The sequence below is a fragment of the Lissotriton vulgaris genome, chromosome 3_1 (genome assembly GCF_964263255.1).
Source record: "Lissotriton vulgaris chromosome 3_1, aLisVul1.2, whole genome shotgun sequence".
NCBI lineage: Eukaryota > Metazoa > Chordata > Amphibia > Caudata > Salamandridae > Lissotriton > Lissotriton vulgaris.
In genome coordinates, this window is record NC_141689.1 from 1,423,671,014 (window position 1) to 1,423,692,728 (window position 21,715).

The following is a 21,715-nucleotide window of genomic DNA, read 5'->3' on the forward strand; positions in this document are numbered from 1 at the left end:
GCTCAATTTTATCTGAGCATGGAATTGAGATCTCCTAAATTTTGGTTCCATTTGGGAATTGAAGTCAATATATTAGAATCTGAGTTCTGAAAGGCGATGTACTCTTATTAGCTTTTTAACTTTGATAAAAATAGGTAGATGGATCAAACTGTAACTAATTGTATATGACTGGGCACAATAAGCCTATAAAGCTAGAGAAAAGTATTTTGAACAAAGCATCCCTGTTCCTTTAAGTCGGACAAAAAGAAGAAAAAAGAAAGAAAGAAGAAAAAGGTCCTACTTGCAGGATCGGTTTTCTATCAACTCAACAAAATATCTGGTTGTGGCACTATTTCAATGTTGCATGTCTTTTAGCAAAGAGTGTGTATGAAAAGTTAATTCCTTAGGCTATATTGATGGGTTTTTTTACACACATTAAGGGTGTGTAAGTGATATTTCTAAATTATTTTTCCCTGGAACTTTTTGCATCTTCTAGGGGGAATAGGGTTGATATTAACCAACCCAAGCTACTTTCTAATATCGCTGTCATTATGTTTTTTTTCTGTTGGTATGTCACTGTGTGGTGGTATCTTCTGGCTAGTACCTCTAAGGAGTGCCTAGTGTATTCTGACCTTTATTTCGTCTTGTGTCGCAGTGGCATGTTAAGTACATGGATGACCAATAGGCTTCATCAAGATGTCAGTTGTGTCCATGGAATTTCATTGTTAAGACCAGTGGTTGTGCTAGACAGTCTGTAAATCCATATTTGTTCGTATCTGAGAAGTTGTTGTTGAGTTACAGAATTATAAAATGTTTCAATGATGTACAATGAGAAATCATTCTCCGTGGGTCGACAGAATCTCTAAGTGGTTTCCTTGTACTTTCATTTAAAAAAAACCTGGTTGCCCTTTTGTGTATAGATATGATTTTGGGAGAACACGACTAAATTGGTCTTCTATCACTGTCCCTGGATGAAGTAAATAATTGAAAAAAACACGGTGTATGATGGGGGCCTGGAGGTACAGTTACTTGAGATAACTGTAATTGCTGAATTTCAGTGTTTTTTAGTTTAAAATGTTATGTTTTAGCTGGCATGTCAGCCAACTATAATACCCCTTTAACCTTTCTTTTTTCAGTGAATATTTTATATGCACATGTGCGGGTTAAGAGCAGTTCCTATGGCCAGGCCCTGCGCCCAACCCTCCCTGGGTCGCCAAGCCCTTCTACAGAAAGCCTTTGTTTGTGCAAAGCACGAGTTGGGTTCAGACCATGGTCTATGGCCTTACCCAATCTACTGGGCTCAGATATTCAGGGCCACAAATTAATTAATGCTGGAGTTAGGTCTGGTTCGCATGTCACTTACTATGGACAAACAAAGTATCTGCAATTGACATAGGCTGAGAAGTACTAGAGTGAGTACACTAACGTCCCTAATATGGGCAAACATCTGTCGTGCCTTGATGGGTCAGACGTATTTAGACAAACAATGTAAACTGTAATCCTAAACGAAACGGGGACAGCTAAATTATAACAAGCACTGGCGTTGCCAATAGGTCTCGCAGTAGGAAAGTTTGAGCTATCGGTTTTCTAAATGACATTTTATTTTTTTGTTTTGTGATTTACAATGCCCATCCTTTTAACTTTTCGCATTAGGAAAGTTTGAGCGATTGGTATTGTAAATGACACTTTTTTAATTTATGTGTTGGTTTTGAAAATAGCAAAATTAATAGCTTTGTCAGTTACAATGTCAATAGTTTTAACTTTCGCAAATGTGACACCTATAGCATTTGTAATGCAATGTGTGTTGTATTTACGTGACTTAGATGTATTGATATTACAAATAACAATGGCTTTTAATTTTGTAAATAATTAATACTTAAATAAAAGTTATTGTAATTTATAATGGCAATAGCTTAAACGTTTGTAAATAAATTTTGTGAAGATTATGTTCAGTGTATTTTATTGTGACGAAAATCCAAGAACATTGCATTTGCACCTACACACACATATGTGTTGTAGCACTGAGTGGTGTGAGGGTGTGAGGGTGAGGGGGTGTGAGGGTGAGGGTGAGTGGGTGTGTGAGTGTGTGAGGGTGAGTGTAGGAGTGTGAGGGTGAGAGTGTGTGAGGGTGAGGGTGTGAGGCTGAGTGAGGGTGAGAGGGTTGTGAGGGGGTGAGGATGAGGGGGTGAGTGAGGGTGTGAGGGTGAGGGGGTGTGAGGGTGGGTGAGGGTGGGTGAGGGTGTGACCAGTTAGATATGGTTGGTATATGTTAAACATAATGAGGATAAGAAATGGACCGTAGAGCGTTAGATATATATGTTTACGGTATTTGCAAATAGAGGAAAGCGTCCCCACCCCTGCAAGAAATACTGGCAGGATAATGAGCAAGTAAGGGAAAATTAGATTTAGGAACAGCCATACGAGATGTGCCTAGGTTCCCAGATGATCGGTCAGGCGATGGAGCCGAGATTGGGCTCCAGTCGCCTCTTTCAAAGACTTCAACTCAGCTTCCATATAAGGTAGCACAGGATAGACGATGTTGGTGATGCAAGGTGCACCCCCCCCTTCTGTATGCATTTGGAGCGGGGGAACCAGGCTTGATCCACCATGTTTGGCTCGGCACCGAGTGATTAGGAGCAAATCAGGTAATCACCCACGGGACTAACATTAAGGAAGGTGCCCCCGTTCTATAACGCTGCTGTGCGCGTAAAAAAAAAATGCTTTCATACCCGCGGGCTGAGTCCACACCAGATATAGCTGTGCACTCCTACGCATTGGAGGTAAGACTACAATGCAAAAAAAAAAAAAATAAGAAAAGGAGTGGAAAGATTCATGCTAATCTCCTGAGTGTCGGGTATAACCACTTAATCTCCCGGTGAGGGGGATTTCATAGGCAGAAGGGAGCCTCAAAGACGTTTACCATGTCCTGAGTGCGACAGGATAGAGTTAAATGAAAAGAGCGTGGGAGAGTTGTGGCGCATGCCCAGAGTTGCTGAGTCCGGAGCGCAAGGCTCGCGGTTCAATCCCCACATATGCTGATCTGATGTACTAAAGGTGCCGTCAAATTGGAAAGATTCATGCTAATCTCCTGAGTGTCGGGTATAACCACTTAATCTCCCGGTGATGGGGATTTGATAGGCAGAAGGGAGCCTCAAAGACTTTTACCATGTCCTGAGTGCGACAGGATAGAGTTAAATGAAAAGAGCGTGGGAGAGGTGTGGCACATGCCCAGAGTTGCTGAGTCCGGAGCGCAAGGCTGGCGGTTCAATCCCCACATATGCTGATCTGATGTACTAAAGGTGCCGTCAACTTCAGTGATATCGAAAGGGAGGCACAGTAAAATAAAATAATTGCCTAGGAGCTCACAGGCCGGTCAGGGGTGACAAAGCCGGGACCGCGCAGAGGTTTCTGCATTACATCTACATAAGTCAGCTGGTCTGGTTAGGGCTGTACGTAAAGACATAAAAGGTGAGGGACTGCAAATGGACGGAATGAGGTAAACAAAGAACAAGAGCGGCAGGGAAACTGAAAGTACGGCCAGCCACCGGCCAGCCATGAATAATTAGGGGAGGAGAAGCCGTAGAGCACACGCTGGGAGAAGGAGAAGCCCTTTGATGTGGTGGCAGCCGTGAAAAAATGCAATTAGGAGGGAGGGAGGGAGGCTGATGCGCGTGCATGTTTGGTCACGTGATTCACGTGAACTCGAAGAAAACCGCACGAAAAAACCCGTGGTTTCACGAGTATTTTGAGCCATTTCCCATTCCTTCGAAATGGAAAAGGCGAGACCTAAAAACAAAGCCTAGCATACAAAAATCAAAACGTTGGTTAAAGAAAAAAGCTTATATTTCTCCTTTCAGAAAACATGGAATTCAGCAAATACAAACTAGCACGTCATACTGTAAACAAACACTATCCAGCGATAAGTGACTGATCACTACAAAGTGTTTGCACAAAATGTATAAAGTTGAGCCTGCTGCTTATCCTGGTTGCCGCCTTAAGAGATAGTTGGCAGAGGGACATCAAATGGTCCCAATTGTGTTGCAGATTCTGTGAGGGCAAATTTGAATTTGTTTCACATCTGATCTGCCTCTGCCCCAACTGTCCCCAACTACTAGAAGATCGATACATTTGGCTGAGACCAGTATTTCGTAGACTCAGGATTAATACCACAATAGATGGGCAGTTGATTAGGCATTTAACAAAATGCGCTGATATAAAATTGTCAAAAATAGAGAATACCCGCCTGCTCTCTACATTACACTCTGCAAAATATTGTAAGAGTAGATTTTTCAAAAATAAAAAGCATCTCGCTGCCTAATTTTAATGGGAATTTGTGGGGTAGGAAAACAGGCATGATTTTATGGTTATGTTCTTCGAAATATGTTCTACTGTCTAATGTTTTTCCTTTGCTTTAACTTTTGTATAGATATTGTGATGATTTTAAATAATCATTATAGAATTAACTTGCTTCAACAAAATAATACTCGTATCGGGAATCATACATGACTTTCTTGGTATTTATTGGTTCTACTGAACCGCTGTCTTTCCAAACTGAGGTTCTAGGTGCCTTCATCTTCTTTAAAACTGTGGCACCTCCACCGCTTCATTCTGTATCTATGGCGCTGGCCCAGCTTTCCAAGGAAAAGAGTGTTGCACTGGATAAGCAATGAATGGTCCTATGAGTGGGTGTGAGAGCACTTTGCTGAAATAACCACAAATAATCGGTATATATCCACTTGTGGACAACCTTGGCTTTCTGACTGCAGGTGTTTTTGGTTCTGAGAGAAACCATCCCTTGATACAATCCCATGGCCATCTCAACCAAACAGGGGCCTTTTTGGTGGTGACCCGCCTTGCTTCACCCACTTACTCCCTTACACAACAGCACTGTATCTGAGTTCCACTTCCATGTAACTTATTTTACTCTCCAACCTGGTTGGGGTTGTAGGCGGGGACCAAGGACCATGAGAATCTGATTGCTAAAGACTTTATTTGGACTAGTGCTAGTCTGCTAGTCTGCCTCGCCCATGCCTTTACAAGCGTTGGGCCAAGTCTCGCAGGAAGCCTAACCCAGGCTGGACCCCACCACAGAGAACCATAAATGGATGTTTCGGAAAATCAAGCTCACTTCTACTCTGCCAGCACAGAACACATCAGACTCCTCCATGCACACATACCAAGCTCTGCCCATGCATCCTTCAGACCTCCTTTGTCCTCATTACAATGTCTGTAAACTGCTTGGAGAGAGGTGTGGCGCAGTGGCCAGGGCAGCTGACTTCGGAGCACAGGGTTCACAGTTCGATCCCCGGCTCCGGCGGTAGCTCAGCTCAGCACCATGTGACTTTGGGCAATAACTCACTTAATTTCCACAACGGCCCCAGGGTGAGTAGTTCATGCTTTACAAATACCGGATTTACGATGTATTTGCAGGAACACAGCTTCACAGTCATACACAAACATGATATTTGGTCTCCAGATACAATAATACACTTGTTTCCTATAAAACCATGATGGTGAGAACTGTACCAGCTGCTCCCCACGTTCAGGCATCCCTCGTACAGCCAGAGTAGCCGCAAATTAAAAGCAGATAGGACCACTCAGTGCCGTCTGAACGCATGGGCACACTCGGCAGTTGCCCGGGGCCCCAGGCAGACCAGAATTTAACACTAATTCGCCATTAAACATTTTTATTCCTGTGTGTAGGTGGTGCCCAGTGCACACCTTTGCCCGGGGGTCTATATGTGGTTAAGACGGCCCTGGGACCACTTCTCTGACGGAGCATCAAAATGTTCCTGCATGTTCAATGCTGTGTCTACATATAGGACCGACCGTGAACAAGCACTCACTGATAGATGGTCAGACTCTTGAGGCGGAAGCCGGGAGTCAGGGAGGAAATAGTTTTTACCTTTTTAATTTGTTTGAAACACGGATATTGAATACTAAATCTGTGGTACTTGTGTGACTTTGAAAAAAAAAACTACTCATAGCACGGCACGATCTCTGTGCACTTTTAAAAAATCCCCTCACTTTCCCCTACCTTTACTCGCCCTTCCCGAGGGTCCACACGTCCTCAGGTGGCCGATTTTGGGTCACTAGGGACGCGGGTTCAGGATCTCGAGCGCTCCGATACAGGCGCCATCTTGAGGGTAATCACGGTCGGCGGACTAGTGGTGAGGGCGATTTGGGCCACCCACTATAACATGCCCTCCCTAAATCGTACGTGCAGCGGACGAGCGCAGCGGGCGTGTCGATGGCGCGCCGGAGGTGAGCCAGAGGTAAGCCCGTCTGCGCCCGTCCGCACCAGACCGGCCCTAGGGCCTAGCACTATGACCTCCACATCCTCTACCCTACTAGATTATTCCAGGGACTCCCTGCTCCAACTTAGACAGCCCATTTTACCCCTATGTATACACTCAATCATACCTGATGGCCCTTATAATCACTGCCTTCACTGTCCATACGAGTTACCTATCCATGAGTCACACCGCCCACATCATACCATCTTTAACATGGCACTGCTAAACTGCAGATCCCTGCCGAAACACGCACTGGAAATTAAAATACTTCTTGAAGAACACAAACCGGAGATACTGTTTCTAACAGAGACATGGCTATCTCCAGATTCTGACCCGGACATTGTCCAGGCTCTGCCTTCAGGTTTCCTCATTCAACATCTTGACCGGAGCCAGGGAAAAGGGGGTGGGATAGCGATAATACACAAGGAGCATCTCTCCTGCCGAGTTCACAGCAGTCCTATACAAGACTGCGAAAACGCATTCTTCACCATTCAAGTTTCCCCTTGTAGATCGCTCTCTGGACTCCTAATCTATCGCCCCCTAGGGGCTGTTGGACAGTTTAGCTGCTCACTTATGGAAACATCACTGACCTTGGCCAGCACTCTCCCTAATTTTATTATTTTAGGGGACCTAAATATTCATTTTGACAATAGGGAAGATAGCCGAGCTACTGAACTGTCACTGGACTTAGCAACGTCACAGCTTTTTCTGAGAAGCCATCAACCCACGCACTCCATGGGGCACCTTTTGGACCCCATCTTTTCCAATATCACTGATGTTAAAGTTCACGCACCAATTCCACTCCCATGGTCAGACCACTCTCTCATTCTGTTTAATTGGCGGATCCCGACCACCCATCATCATAGACTAGCTCCCTGCAAGTCCACACGCCCATGGTCAAAATTGAACATAGATAACTGGAAGCACACCCTGGAACTTTCCCCTCCTATATTTGGAGTAGATCCCACTCTTGCGGATACCATGTTCACTACATGGATTGAAAACTCCTTGGACGCAGTCCTCCCAAAAAAACCCACCTCCAACTCTCGCGAAAAAGCCACCTCGCCTTGGTTCACCTAGCAGGTTCGTCTCCTAAAAAAACTTTGCAAGAAGGCCGAAAGGGCATGGAGGAAGGATTATGACCCCGGTAGGAAACTGGACTATAAACTAACGATACTAAACTATAAAAAGGCATTGAAACAGGCGCAAGCTGCTTTTTTTGCAGAAAAAATTAAATCCTCTACGAATTCATCAAGAGAAACTTTTCAAATAGTGAAAAAACTTTTAAAAGTCCCCGACCCCCCCTGTCCGATAGCCCCCCCGGTCAATCGTTGCAATGAGCTAGCCGAGTTCTTCGACCAGAAGATCCAAAAAAATTCTAAAGCATCTCCCCTCTGACAGCCCGGTGGATCCATCGGAGCCTCCCTCATTAGCAACACAGCAAGCAGAGCATAGATTAGATAGGTTTGTCCCCATCACAACCGAAACCCTTTCTCCTATCTTTCAGTCAATCAAAAGCGGCTCCCCACTTGATCCAGCCCCACTACATATTCTAAAATCAGTTGCACCTAATATTCTGGCCCCCATAGCAAACGTGATTAACATCTCTCTGTCACAGAGGGTTGTACCCCCGAGTTGGAAGATGGCAGTAGTGAAAGCCCTACTAAAAAAAAACAATCTTGACCCTACGGAGCTGATTAACTTTCGGCCTATCTCTCTTCTGCCAGGTATTAGCAAGATGGCAGAGAAATTCATCAATCGTCAGCTATCTGACTACCTGGAAGCAAGCGACCTACTTAAACCTTCACAAACGGGTTTCCGACCTGGTCAGGGTACGGAGACTGCAATGATGGCGGTGGTTGAAGAGGCGAGGAAGATCATTGACGCAGGGGGCTCAGTGGCAGTGATCCTCCTGGACTTGAGCGCAGCCTTCGACACCGTCAATCATCTAACGCTGCTTCAGCGATTGAGAGACCTGGGCATCTCAGGACTTGCTTTATCATGGCTTAAGTCTTTCCTGCATAGTCGGTCATTTCAGGTGGCTGAGGGCAATTTTATTTCCAACACAATCCCACTTCTTTGTGGCGTCCCCCAGGGCTCTTCCCTGAGCCCTACACTTTTTAATGTGTACATGTCCCCTCTTGATAAAATCGTCACTCCCTACGGTATCAAGCTCCTGACCTATGCTGATGATACCCAGCTTGTGGTATCATTAAGCCAACAGGACCATCCCTCCATCGATTTGAATTCCTGTCTGGGGGATATAGCCAGTTGGATGGACAGGTCCAATCGTAAGCTCAACAGCGATAAGATGGAGATCCTGGTTATGGGTTATCAGTCACATTTCCGTCCTGAGACGCTGTGGCCTCCGCCTCCATGTATGGGCACGCCTCCAACCCCAAAGTCCGACATCAAAAGCCTTGGAATCTTGCTGGATCAAGGCCTAACACTTAATACTCAAGCCAGGAAAACAGCCGGGGCATGCTTCGGCCTCCTCCGCGCCGCGCGAAAAATTCTCCTGCTGTTGCCTTCACAGTCCAGAAAGCTCTTGCTTCTGGGTCTTATACTGTCCAGACTGGACTACGGAAATGCACTTTATCTTGGTGCTCCAAAGAAAGTGACAGCCAAATTGCAGGTTGTACAAAATACTGCTGCGCGGATTCTGACGGGCACCAACAATCATTGCTCAGCGAAGCCGGCCCTCAGGTCACTGCACTGGTTGCCAATACTCGAAAGGGTACACTTCAAGGCCCGGGGTATTACCCATAAAATCCTGCATGGCAAAGCCCCTCCTATCCTAAAAGATCTCATTACCCCATACAAAACTAGCAGAACCCTTCACTCCACGCATCTTCATCTGACGACAATACCCAGGATCAAGAGGGCCCAATCAGGAGGATGCCTTTTTTCGTACAACGCCTCCAGACTCTGGAACGCACTTCCACTGGATATTCAATCCCAGCCCAATCTTCTTTCCTTTCGCAGGCTTCTGAAGACCTGGCTGTTTCCCTAAACTCCCCTCACCTGTTCCTACCTATTCTATCATTAGCGCTGGGACGCTCACGGGCAGCCATGCGCTCTAGAAATCTACAAACATTAAACAAACATTAAACATCTACATCTCCCCTCGCTCGGTGTCCTGACTTTGAGATGATTTAGACCTCAGCCTGAGTGCTTGTTAGGCTGCTGCACTAGCAGAGACCCAACCTATGCTGACCATGCAGCGTCTAGAGTTCTGTGATGCTGTGGCGGATCATTTTTGATAAAAGTAGTCCCATTGTTGTGCCAGAAGCCTTTTCAGCAGAAATGTGAATGCCAAATGGTCTGCTATGACGGGCCAATGGAATTTGTTTTCTGAAGCAAACTTCCCAATGCTGGAGCTTGTTTCAGAAAACGGAATCAGCAATGTCCCTAAGGTGTAGGATATTGATTAGGGGTTATTGAACTGGGTGTCTAGCTTTGTATAGGCGAGCTCTAGTAAGTGGCTCAAGAAACAGTTCATCTGTTGCAACAGTGACTGAAAGTACTGAGCGCATAGTATGCTTTAACCTTGGGAAAAAGATTTGTCAATTGTTCCTCAGCTTCCGGACTTAAAATATAAAAAGAGATATGTGTAAGGTCTTATAGACTTCCATGATCCAAATACCCATACTTCTAACAATTTTTATTTATTTGGTTCCTGGAATTTTCAAGTTTCTATCTTTTAAAAAGCCATTTATTATATTTATTCTTCTATATTGTACTACCTCGCCCATGGATGTTCGGACTTGTTACAAAGGACTGATGAATTCAAACTGTGTCTGTAAGAATCCTTAATGTCTCCTTAAACTGTGAGCTGTCCAAAGTTAAATTTTCATTGAGCAGATATTAATGTACGTATGTATGCACCAAATTCATTTTCCCGAATTGGCATATCTTGCTTATGATGAATGTTTTTAAATTATTGTATTGTAATCTTTTATGGTTGTTCCAACCGAAATAAAGATATTGAATGAATATAAAAGAGATATCAGATTACGAGCACACAGATCGATCCCTGAAATCAGGCATGGGTTGGTAGACAGGAAGGGGGCAAACAGACTTGAATTTGGTTTGGTTTCTTTAACACAATAACTTCTAAATGAAATGTACAACAATGTGTGCCTGCCTTATCTTAATGATTACCAAAATTCTATTGGAAGTCTAAGAGGTCAGTGCGGTCAGAATGTCGTCCTGAATGATGGGTTCATTTATCCACTGTAGACAATGTTTATTGGCTAACCTCAACAGAAACGTGACACTGTCTTCTCACGAGCGCTATGTGAATTCAATAAGACCTATTGTAAATAATTAGTGATGGGCTGCAGATTCAATTCGATTCAGAGAGGAGGCACGTACAAATAATGCTGAATCTCACTTCATGGCTCTAAATATTTCCTTTACCTTGAAGATGGATTTTTAACAAAGCCCGTGTCTACAAAGACAGGGCAGAGACATGACGTTTTGATTCCATCCATCCCCAGACCAGCGAGTTCATCTGTCAGACCACGATGAAACCCAACCGCAGCATGTTTTGAGGAGCTGAAACAGAAACAAACCAAATAAAAGTCAATTAATAGCTTTAAAGGCACTTTTTTCATGCACTGCCCTCACAAATGGTCTTCTGGTTCTGGATTATTAGAAGATGGCTCAGAGACAAAGATAAAGGGAAGTTTAGCTTGGATATGGGAGGCGTTCAAAAGAAAAGGGCCAAGCATCCTAATAGACTGTAATCTCTAGGTAGTGCATTGAAGTTTAACGACTGTAAGGAGGTGGGTGTTGGCCAATTATCAGATTTGTGTGTGTGGCATGTTATCAGTTATTAGAGGTAATGTATGGCTCTGCCATGTAATGCTTTGAACACAATGGTAAGGACTTTTGACCACTTGTATGCTGCAAAATCTAGCAAATGTGACAGACCATCAAAGTATTTGTCATAGGTCTTCCAGGTACTAAACTGTGCTCTTCAGAGATGTAAGAAAATAGGTTATTGGTTGAGAGAGGGTGGAGAGAGGGTGGAAACCCTTCTCAAAAAACAACCACACACCTGCTCAGGGTCAGCCATAAAAGTCACTAAATTAAGCTGTGCTTAACTCTCTAGTAACTTGGCACAATAGCAGTCTGTCTTAACGTAGAGAAACTGTGTTGAGTTAACTGTCTGGAGCTGGTTATGTAGTAGCTGACACACAAGGCTATCCAAATGGCCCTTGGAGTCACACTCGTAGTCCTGGGTTCAAGAAGCAAAGCAGGCCTCAAGCACAGGGCAGTCCTCTTGTAGCAGCAAGGCAGTCCTCTGAGGAACAAGACAAGTCTCATGCACCAAAGCAGTACAATGGGGGGTCGACGGCAGTCGTCTGGTGTCCTCTGCCAGTCAAGGAGTGTACTGAAAAGTTGGTCTCAGTGTCCAATATTTATACCGGATGACAGCCTTTGAAGTGTGGGGGAAACTTCTAGGCTACCACCACTACAAGAAGACTTGAGTGACAAATGACTGGTGTTAGATTTCTTTGTGTGTGTTGGAGGCAGCCCCTACTGAAGTAAAAGTGGGGCAATGACCAGCTCTGCCCCCACCTATCCTTTCAGGATGGCCCATCCTGTCCACGACTAAGATCTTTTGTCTCACTGTTTGGGAAGAATACAAAGGGGCAGATTTACAATAACTGGCGCATCCCTGCATATCAGCAGGGATGCAGCAGTTATTGTGCGCCGCGGCTCCGCCACCATGGATGCGCCGCATTTCAATGCAGCGCACCATGGGGCAAAAATGGCACAGATGTGTGAAGCATCTGTGCCGTAAAGGTGGCGCATTGCTGGAGTTGCGTTGCAAGCACGACACAGCTCTAGCAATGCTCTGCGTGGCCCTATCGGTACAATGCTGCGTAAATCCTTAAGCCTGCTTCAAGCAGGTGCAGGGTTTTGACGCAGGATGGGCTTCAAAGTGACTGAGTGAAATCTTGTAGATTTCACTCAGCCACTTTTAGGAGGCGTTCCTGCACCGGAACCCCCCCTCCCTGCGTAGTAACGCCTACTTCTGGTGCAGGGCTTTACAACGTGACTCATCCCCCAGATGCCCCACGTTGTAAATACCCTGCACCATGGCGCATCTTTTGCGCCGCTGATGCGTCACAAAAGGGACGCATCGGCGGCGTAAAAGAGGTGCAAGGGGCTTGTAAATCTGCCCCAAAAAGCCTAATGTGAATGAAGGCACTGGCAGCAGGCACCAAATGGTTAGGAAAAGAAAATGCCAACTTTAAAAAAAATACATTTTCAGGATTGTGACTTCAAATCCGACTTTACCACTACAGAGAATTTAAAATTACAATTTATTTGAGACCTAACATGACTTTTCTACCTGTTCCCAATTACAAGTTAGCACTTTTTAAAAGTAATAGGTAACCCAATGTTATTCTATGGGAGAGGTTGGCATTACAATGGTGAAAAACTAATTTAGAAGTTGTTAACTAACAGGACATACAAAACTTAAAAACACATATCCCACTTTTAACATACAATGCACCCTAACTTGTGGACTGTTTGTGGTCTTTTTTAGTGTTAACTTAAAAGTATTAAAAAGGAAGGTATAGGCTTGGCAGAAGGTTTATTTTGCCAGGGCGAATTAGCAGTTAAGAACTGCACTACAGGCTGGTATGGCAGGCATGACACATGTAAAATGCTACTTTAGTGGGTGGCGCAATAAATGCTGCAGGTCCACTAGTAGCATTCAGACAGTCAGAAATACTTTATTCGATTTTTCAGATTAAAAACCATAAAAGCAACAATACCACAATTAGTACCGTATTTTCCGGCGTATAAGACGACCCGGCGTATAAGACGACCCCCTACTTTGCCTGAAAAATTTTAGGTTTTGTGCTATACTCGCCGTATAAGACGACCCCCACTTCCAGCGCAGTCCAACGCAGTCCTGCATAGCCATTCCGAGAATGTACGGTACCGGTATTTTGAACTTACCGTATTAGTCTAGTCCTCCTCCCTGTGGGTGAGCAGTAAGGCTTTATCAGTGGACAGTGTTACCTACCTAATAGTTTATTTTACAAACTCAAAGACTGAACTCAAACAAATTGGTTGTATAAACAATCTTGCTTTACTCGCAATATTTTTATTTGGAACCATATGAAAAACTGTCCCTTCTGAATATACCGGTACGGTACGGTAAACATAAATAAGTGCATGAAACAGTGCAAGTGGATTAAACTTCCCATAACTTTCCATAAATCCAAGGGATTTCTACAGGATTTACAACGTTCCCTTTAAAAGCCTTCAAAATCCTCCTCTTCGTCATCTGATCTCATAAGTAAGTCAATGAGATCTTGTGGTACATCTGTAAGGCAGTCATCGTATGGATCTGGTACCAATTCCGTATCAGATGATGTGGTCTCTTCTTCGGCATCCTCTTCACCTTCCCACAAATAGTCGTCCTCCATACCATCTAATGAATTTGATATGCCACACTTCTTGAAAGACTTTATTACAGTTTCTGCATCAATGTCGTTCCAGGCCTTTATAACAAAGGTGCACAAAACATCCAACTGTGGAGCACGCATGTTTCCTCCTTTTGTGAATGTTTTTTCACTGCTAACCATCCACTCATTCCACTGTTCTCGGATGCGATCTTTAAATGGCTTGTTTAGGCACACATCCAGTGGCTGCACCAACGATGTCAATCCTCCAGGTATAACTGCAGCATCTGTTTTTATTCTTGCCAGCCTTTGCTTGGTGCTCGGAGTTAAATGAGCCCTGAACATATCCCACACCAGTAGACTACGTCTTTGTAGAAGTCCACCTGGTCGCCTGCTCCATACATTATCAAGCCATAGCTTTACCCCTTCTTCATCCATCCATCCTTTCTCATTCACATGCACAAAACAACCAACAGGGAACTTGAGTTTCGGCATTGTTTTTCTTTTGAAAATAACCATTGGTCTCAGCTTTGCGCCATCAGCTGTGCATGCTAGTACCACTGTGAAACTGGACTTCTCATGTCCTGTTGTTTTTATTAAAATTGTCTTTTCGCCTATTGGATGGACAGTTTTGTTGGCAATCATATCGAAATTCATTGGAGTTTCATCCATATTTCCGATGCTACTTAGCGCATAGCCATGTTCATTGCGCAGCCTAATAACGTAGCGATGGAAGCTATGCATTTTGGCATCAAGATCCGCAGGTAATTTCTGGGCAATTGTTGTCTTTTGCCGCAATACCAGATTATGCCTTCCCATGAATCTGGTACACCAGGATACAGTGGCCTTAAATCTGTGGCTGAGATCTGGATTAGATTTGGCCCACTGAAGTGCAACCAATCGGATTTTATTTCGGGTCACGACATAACCGCTTTGCCGATGCTCGGCCACCATGTCTGCTACATGCTTTTCAAGTTCTGGCCAATGTGGGGTGCCTCTTCTTAATGCACACTTGCCCCTTGGCATACTCCGTAATGCTTTCTCATTTGCTCTCCAGGCCCGAACCATCTTTTCTGTCACTCCATATTGTCTTGCAGCAGCACGGTTATTATGTTCCGTGGCAAAATACACAACCTTAAGTTTGTAACTGGCTTCATATTTCCTTCTTCTTGGAGCCTTGCTGGGTTCTTGACTGCCAGCCATTTGCACTGGATGCGCTGCTGGAGCCTTGCCGGGTTCTTCACTGTCTGCCATTTGCACTGGATGTGCTGCTGGAGCCTTGCCGGGTTCTTGACTGTCAGCCATTAGCACTGGATGTACTGGTGCTGTACAGTATGAACAGGTGCAGAGACTGTCTTCAACACCACACGTACGGTACGGCAAATACGGTATCTGGTCACCAGACTGCCTTTCCTCTTCGCAACAACCAGCCAATCACGGCAAGTGCTCTACTGCCTTCGGTAACATTCGGGAAAATTGGACAGTCCCCTTTCTGTGCCCACGCCCATGTCAAGGAGAGAGGGGCGCGTGCCAAAACGTGCCAAACGTGCCAAACGTGTCAACACACCGGGCGCTGCCATCTTCGGCGCTGGCTGCCCGTTACCATATACCGTATTTCGGACGTCCTGCTGCCTCGTCCTGCTGCATCGTCTGCCTGGGGATGTGCAAGCGGTTGGAGGCGCGTGTACAGCGGCAGCGGCAGTCGAGGTAAGACTCATGGCGCCATTTGCTCGCTTGTGAAGCGGTTTGACACCTTCGAGTGAAGTCCTTGCTATGAAAAAAACGCTCGCTTTCGATACTTCATTGCGCGGGGCCTGGTTGTGGACGTTGCCAGGGCCGGTGGCTGTATTTTTTAACATAAGGTGTGTTGTTTCTTGTTACATACGGTATTTCCTATTGTGAAGCGGTCTGACACCTTCGAGTGAAGTCCTCGCTATGAAAAAAAAAACGCTCGCTTTCGATACTTGCACAATTTATGGCGCGGGGGCTGGGTGTGGACGTTGCCAGTGTCGGTGGCTGTATTTTTTAACATAAGGTGTGTTGTTTCTTGTTATTTCCTATTGTGAAGCGGTCTGACACCTTCGAGTGAAGTCCTCGCTATGAAAAAGCGCATGAAAACATACCATAACATTTTGTACCTGGCGTATAAGACGACCCCCGACTTTCCAGAAAATTTTAAGGGGTTAAAAGGTCGTCTTATACGCCGGAAAATACGGTATATTACACATTTAAAACATAATCACTAATTATAAACACACAGTCCATAACATAAAAAACACTTCATTTCATTTAAAAAATACCAAATATACAAAAATGTATGAGACCGCTAGTTCTCCCTTAAATTCCTTATTTTAAGAGCTGATTTAAAAAAAACAATCAAAAATAGGGTGCTTTTCGGCTTCAACGTTTGCAGATAACAGAGGGCTGGACGAACCTGGGTAAAATTCCGTTTTTTTTAAAAGGGGCTTTAAAAATAACCTCCGGGGTGCATCATAAAGAGGACAGATAAATAGAAAGTGAACCAAGTCCTGCAGAGACATATTGTCGCACCCGCAGGACGCTAGCACTTGTCCTCTGTGGGAGCCCCTCGGAATAGCTAGTAAGAAATGAAAATAGTCCAACCGGAACCTTATTAATAAAAAACGCTCATATCCTGATATTGTCCATTTTAGATAAGGTTCCAGGAAAGGTGTGGTTTTAAGCATCACAAAACTGCGAGCGCTGGATTTTACCATTTCCACTCCCTCTCGATTCAATTTTTTCATTAATGTAAATGATTTTTTCACCAAGTCCACATCTGCATTAACAATCGAGTCTGGGTTTAAAAAGAGGTCCGGACGCCCTATTGCAAAAAAACAGCCTTTTAGGTATTTCAGCCAAGGGATTTTAAGCATGTGGTCCAAAGACAGTACCTCTTTCAAAAGCTGGTGATTTAGGACCAAGTGTTTGTTTAACCAGCATTTTAACCAAAATACTAAGGGCCGTAATGCTATGTTTCCAATAAAGGGTGTACCGGTTTCCTCATGAACTATAAAATTAGATGTTCCTTTTGGTACCCCTTGGAGCTGTTTTAAAAAAGGATTTTCAGCCACCCCTATGCCCTCGGCTGCCACATACCCCCAGAGTTCGCTGCCGTAACTACCTACTGCGACGCTTTTAGACTGGTAAATCTTTTGTAATGCAGCAATTGGACGCTTTCCCATTTTTTTTTGCAAAGTTGAATATGGCAGCATTTGTCCGGGTTACCTCCCCTCTTTTCCTTTGCAGCAATGGTGCCCAATTTAATTTGTTGTCAAACAAGACTCCCAAATAAGAGAATGTTCTGGTCAGGGGAACCTTCTCTTAGTTTACCACAAAGGAATATCGTTTCTTAGAACGCTGCCCCACCTGCATAATAAATGATTTAGCATTATTAATGGCTAAATCGCGGACAGCCATGAATCTACAAAAGGCATTCAATAAGGACTGCAGACCTCTTTCAGTTCTAGCCAAGAGGACTGCATCGTCCGCATATAGCAGGACGGGCAATCCCCTGCTCCCGACGTAGGGGAAGTCCACTCCAGTGTTCACCAGGCAATCGTCCAGGTCGTTAATATAAAGGTTAAAAAGAAAGGGGGCAAAAATGCAGCCCTGCCTTACACCCCTATAGATGCAAAAATCCCTGGACACCTTAAGGTCCTTCGAGAATCTAACATTGGCCTTTGTATCCCTGTGCAGGTCCCTCAGGAAATAGACCAAAGAGGCTTCCACCCCCATGGCGCCCAAGGAGTCCACTAGTAGCATTCAATTTGCAGACCCTGGGTTCATGTAGTACCACTTTACTAGGGACTTATAAGTAAATTAAATGTGATTATCAGGTGGAGGCCAATTTTACCATATAAAAGCACTCTAACACTGGGTTAGCAGTGGTAAAGAGCATGGAGTCCTAATGTCAACACAACCAATTTCAGAAAGCAGGAGGGGTGAAGGCAAAAGGTTTGTGGGTGACACTGCAGAGAGGGCCAAGTCCAACAAGGGTGGAGAGAACTTTTAACAAATTCTAGAAATAATGGAGACAGAGGGCTGTCATTGGACATCGCTTTTAAAAGCCTGCAGCCCACTGCATCAGTATTTTTAGAGAAAATGGATGGGAGGTAATGGACATTTCTGTTCCTGTCATTGAAAAAAGAAAAAATAGAAGGGCTCAGTGATCAATATAACACTATCTTATTTGTTGTGTGCTTGCCCCAAAGCTGAAATCATTCTGTCTCCCCTAGGCTAAAGTCTTGCTTAATTTATGCAAAAAGATTTTACTGTATTCTTGTCAAATCACTCTCCAAGTATTGTACACTTCATGTTATGCCACTGTAGAAATGTCCCTCTCTCCAATCCTTGGGTAAACTTGCCGTTTACATCGAGATATACACAAAAAGCTGGAAATTTTAATAACAGTTGGTTAAATATAAAAATGAGTAATACAACTAATAGAAACTTTGAAATAATTTGGAGATTAAATGCAACAGTGTGAAGGATAGCGGAAAGATGGCAGGGAACACTGGATTGCCCGGTGTTATTGCAAAGCGCATCATATATGGAGGCCTTTATGAAGTGTTGAGCCATGGCACCTCCAACTGAGGCCTTCCTGCCAGGGTATGCTTGATATAGCATTGCTGTCATTCTGTTTCTCTCCTGAACCACTCTAACAGGTGGCAAATTAGTGTGATGACTGAAAATATAATGTCAGGTTCAGGATACCCAAGCTTACTGGCCAGCTCAGCTGAAAGCCTATGCCTAGCATGGACCATATACCTTTTTACCCCCTCCAATAAAATCAGAGCACATCCTTTGGTATTGGGTAGGTACTTTCTGCTCACCAATTACAGGCAAGGCCATGAATAAGAATAGCAATATGGGTGTCCTAACCCAGACAATGACTGCTTATACCAATTCTGAAGTTCTGCCCCCATTACTATGATCACTGGTGAGAAATTCACAGTATACAGTCACTGGGTAGTTGCTGTAAGCTGTATATCCAAATATATAATAGAGGATTAGCAGAATTTGATCAGCCAAATAGCTAAGAGTAAGACAGGGCCTCTCATGATGATTTTGGACTGCATTCACTCGCCTTTAAGGCGTCTTTAAGAAAGGCCAAACCATCCCTGTCAAATACCTTTTTAGCATCTAATAGCCAAACATTAATTAATTGGTCTTAGAATCAAACAGAGCTGCTCCAACTTCAAGCAAATCTACACAGAAGGCCAATCATCAATTAAACAGTCCCACTGAGCATACCAAGATTTCTGGCTTTCAGTCCGGTCTGTTACCCGACCAGGATGATGCACTTTTTGTAGATTGATTCATGGTTACAGCTGCTCGCAATGCTCGGTGGGACTGCTTAATTAATAATTGGCCTTCCGTGTAGATTTGCTTGAAGTTGGAGCAGCTCTGTTTGATTCTAAGACCAACTAATTTCTGTTTGGCTACTTGGTGCAGTTACACTGTGACCTCATTCGTGATTTAAATGAGTTGGAAATCACTACAAATTCTAGTGGATAGGATGTTTTCTTGTTCGCATTTTGCTATGGTGTAATTGCATTTGGAGCAAGTGAAGCCTACCCATTTACATGCTGCGGATTGGGTAATAATAGATTTTTTTGCCAGAATTTTCTATTGGACCTTCTTGTATTCATTATTGTCTGTCCTGATGATGACCACAAATTTTAATGTTGTCAAAAAGCCATTGACTCCTCCATGTTGCCTTGATTAAAGAGGACTCTGTTTTTACTATGTTTTGTTTTTGTCTTGCACAAACTACATATCTGTAACTTTCCTCAGCCACTTGTTTTGTTCACACAGTGTATTGTCTCTATGGTTGTTTGTGTAACTTAAGGAGCGCCATTGATGTTTTCTCCTTATTCATTTTTTTTAAACATTTTTGTGAATCTGTGTAAGGGTTGTTAGAAAATATTACTTGTTTAAAAAAAATCTTTTCCATATTTTAATTATTTTCTTTGTCCTTTTTCCCCATTTTCTAGCATAGTTATTTTGTATTTTACGTTAGATATTTTTTACTTGAACCTTTGTTAGTATTTCATTAATATCTGAACTAGAGTCCAAATGTCAAGACAGAGAGGGCAGATACCTGGGAGTTCGTATGAATATAGGGAACTCTAGTTACCCTTTTCACATTTTATGCTGATTTTATGCCTATAATCGCACACTTCTCTAGGGGGCGTACAATTACAGGTAGAGACTTTAATGCCATACTAAACAGGACAGAGACCGATCCCTGATACATTACACATGCCCTCCTTCCCCCCTCCCCCCACTTCCCTGCTTCACGGCATGGAAGACCTCAATTTGATAGACATTTGACAACAACAACACCAAGGAGAAAAATATTTCACCTTCTATTCACATGGACCAGGTCTTACACTCACACAGACTTTCTCTTAGTCATATGGGACTTGTTACCGTCAATTGTCTGAATGGACATTGGCCCATAGATAATATTGGACCATGCTGTAGTACTGATGATCTTTGACCCCTCAGCACAACAACTGCCCTTCCTAGACCATGGGTGGTGAGCGAGGTAGCCCTATGGGACTCGGTAGTGAAGGAGAGAATTTGAGACGCTCTAACGCATTATTTCCAGGAAAATTACACAGATGAGGTTAGCTAGGGCACAATATGGGATGCAGTGAAAACTGTAATACGGGAGAGCCTATATCTCATGCAGCATTATTTTAACATCTAGGAAAACAAAACAAAAAAGAAGCTAGAAGCAGGTTCAGAAAGCTTAGAGACTTTGCACAAATTAGATAATTCACAATGAATATACAGAGCTTTACATAACACAAAGGGTGAACTGGAACAACTAGTAATGTTAAAAGAAGCAATAAAACTCCTTTATGTACGGCTCAGCAACCTTACTATGAGAAGAGAGATAATACTGACAGGATTTTAATGTACAAATTCAAAGACAAACAAGAAATCTTATCTTAGCAATCCAAAATAGCATGGGCATAACTTAAACTTACATGCAAGATAACCTGGCTATGTTTACTGACTTTTATGCTACTCTGTTCTCCGAACTGGGGCTCCAGTCTTAATCTAGGACACCTTCCTAGGCCTATTTACATGCACATTAGAAAGAGATGACTGTTCTCTGTTAGAGCCTGACCTAACAAGCGAAGAAATACAGGCCAAAAAGCAGCTCACAGGACAGAAAGCAGCGGGAGACAACAGATTCCCAGTATTTTTATTTGCTAAGCATACCACTATTCTCGCTGAACCCTTAGCAAAAGTCTTTAATCTCACCTTAGATACAGGAATAGTAACAGATTTCAGGTTGGAATCTCAACCTATGCTGTTATTGAAGCCCATAAGGGACCTACTGGCCTGTTCCTCATACAGACCTATTACTCTGTTGAACACTGACGTGAATATAATAGGTCTGTTCATGGAATCGGTTGACAGTGGACTGCGCCGGTTACCAGGAGGCACTACACGGCTCGGTGGTTCGAAAAGGACATGTGAAAGAGACTGGTAAAAACTGGTTCATGACGATGAAAGAAGTTTGGAGAGAACACTGACGTTGTTATCCCTAGCTTGGGACTGCTTAGTAATAGATTGCAGAGAGAGCAAGATAAGGAGCGGGAAACTGCGTTGAAGAAGTACGCTAGAATCACCTGATTGTTGGAAGAAATGATGTCAAGACTCTGAAAAAGGACCACGAAGAGCCACTTTAAGTTATTGAAGAGATAAACTCACACAAGAGCAAATGTTGCCCTGAAGTTGTCCCATACCAAAATAAAGGGACGAAACGCGTAGGCTGTTGCACATTTGGCTATTGCACATTTTGGGTTTGTCCACCTGTAATGCTAAGAAATTAAAAATTGAAAGAAGATGAAAAAGAATATGTTTTAAAAATTGACTTTTGTGGTATATGGTTTCTTCTACTTTGACCTGAACATTAGAAGTTGTAAATTATAAGAGGAATTCTTAAAATGTTGTAGAATT

At 43.6% G+C, this 21,715-nt stretch overlaps 1 protein-coding gene across 3 annotated transcripts in view; it reads right to left on the minus strand.

Annotated features, from left to right (window-relative positions):
• Positions 1–21,715, minus strand: part of LOC147727988 (17-beta-hydroxysteroid dehydrogenase 13-like) — a 373,656-nt gene that overhangs the window by 120,059 nt on the left and 231,882 nt on the right. For all 3 annotated transcript variants that reach the window (XR_015309355.1, XR_015309354.1, XM_086961900.1), the window contains exon 5: positions 10,698–10,835. Coding sequence is in view for 1 of the 3 variants with exons in the window: in XM_086961900.1 (XP_086818026.1) it covers positions 10,698–10,835 (138 nt within the window). In the remaining 2 variants the exon portion in view is untranslated. The remainder of the gene's footprint in view (positions 1–10,697; positions 10,836–21,715) is intronic.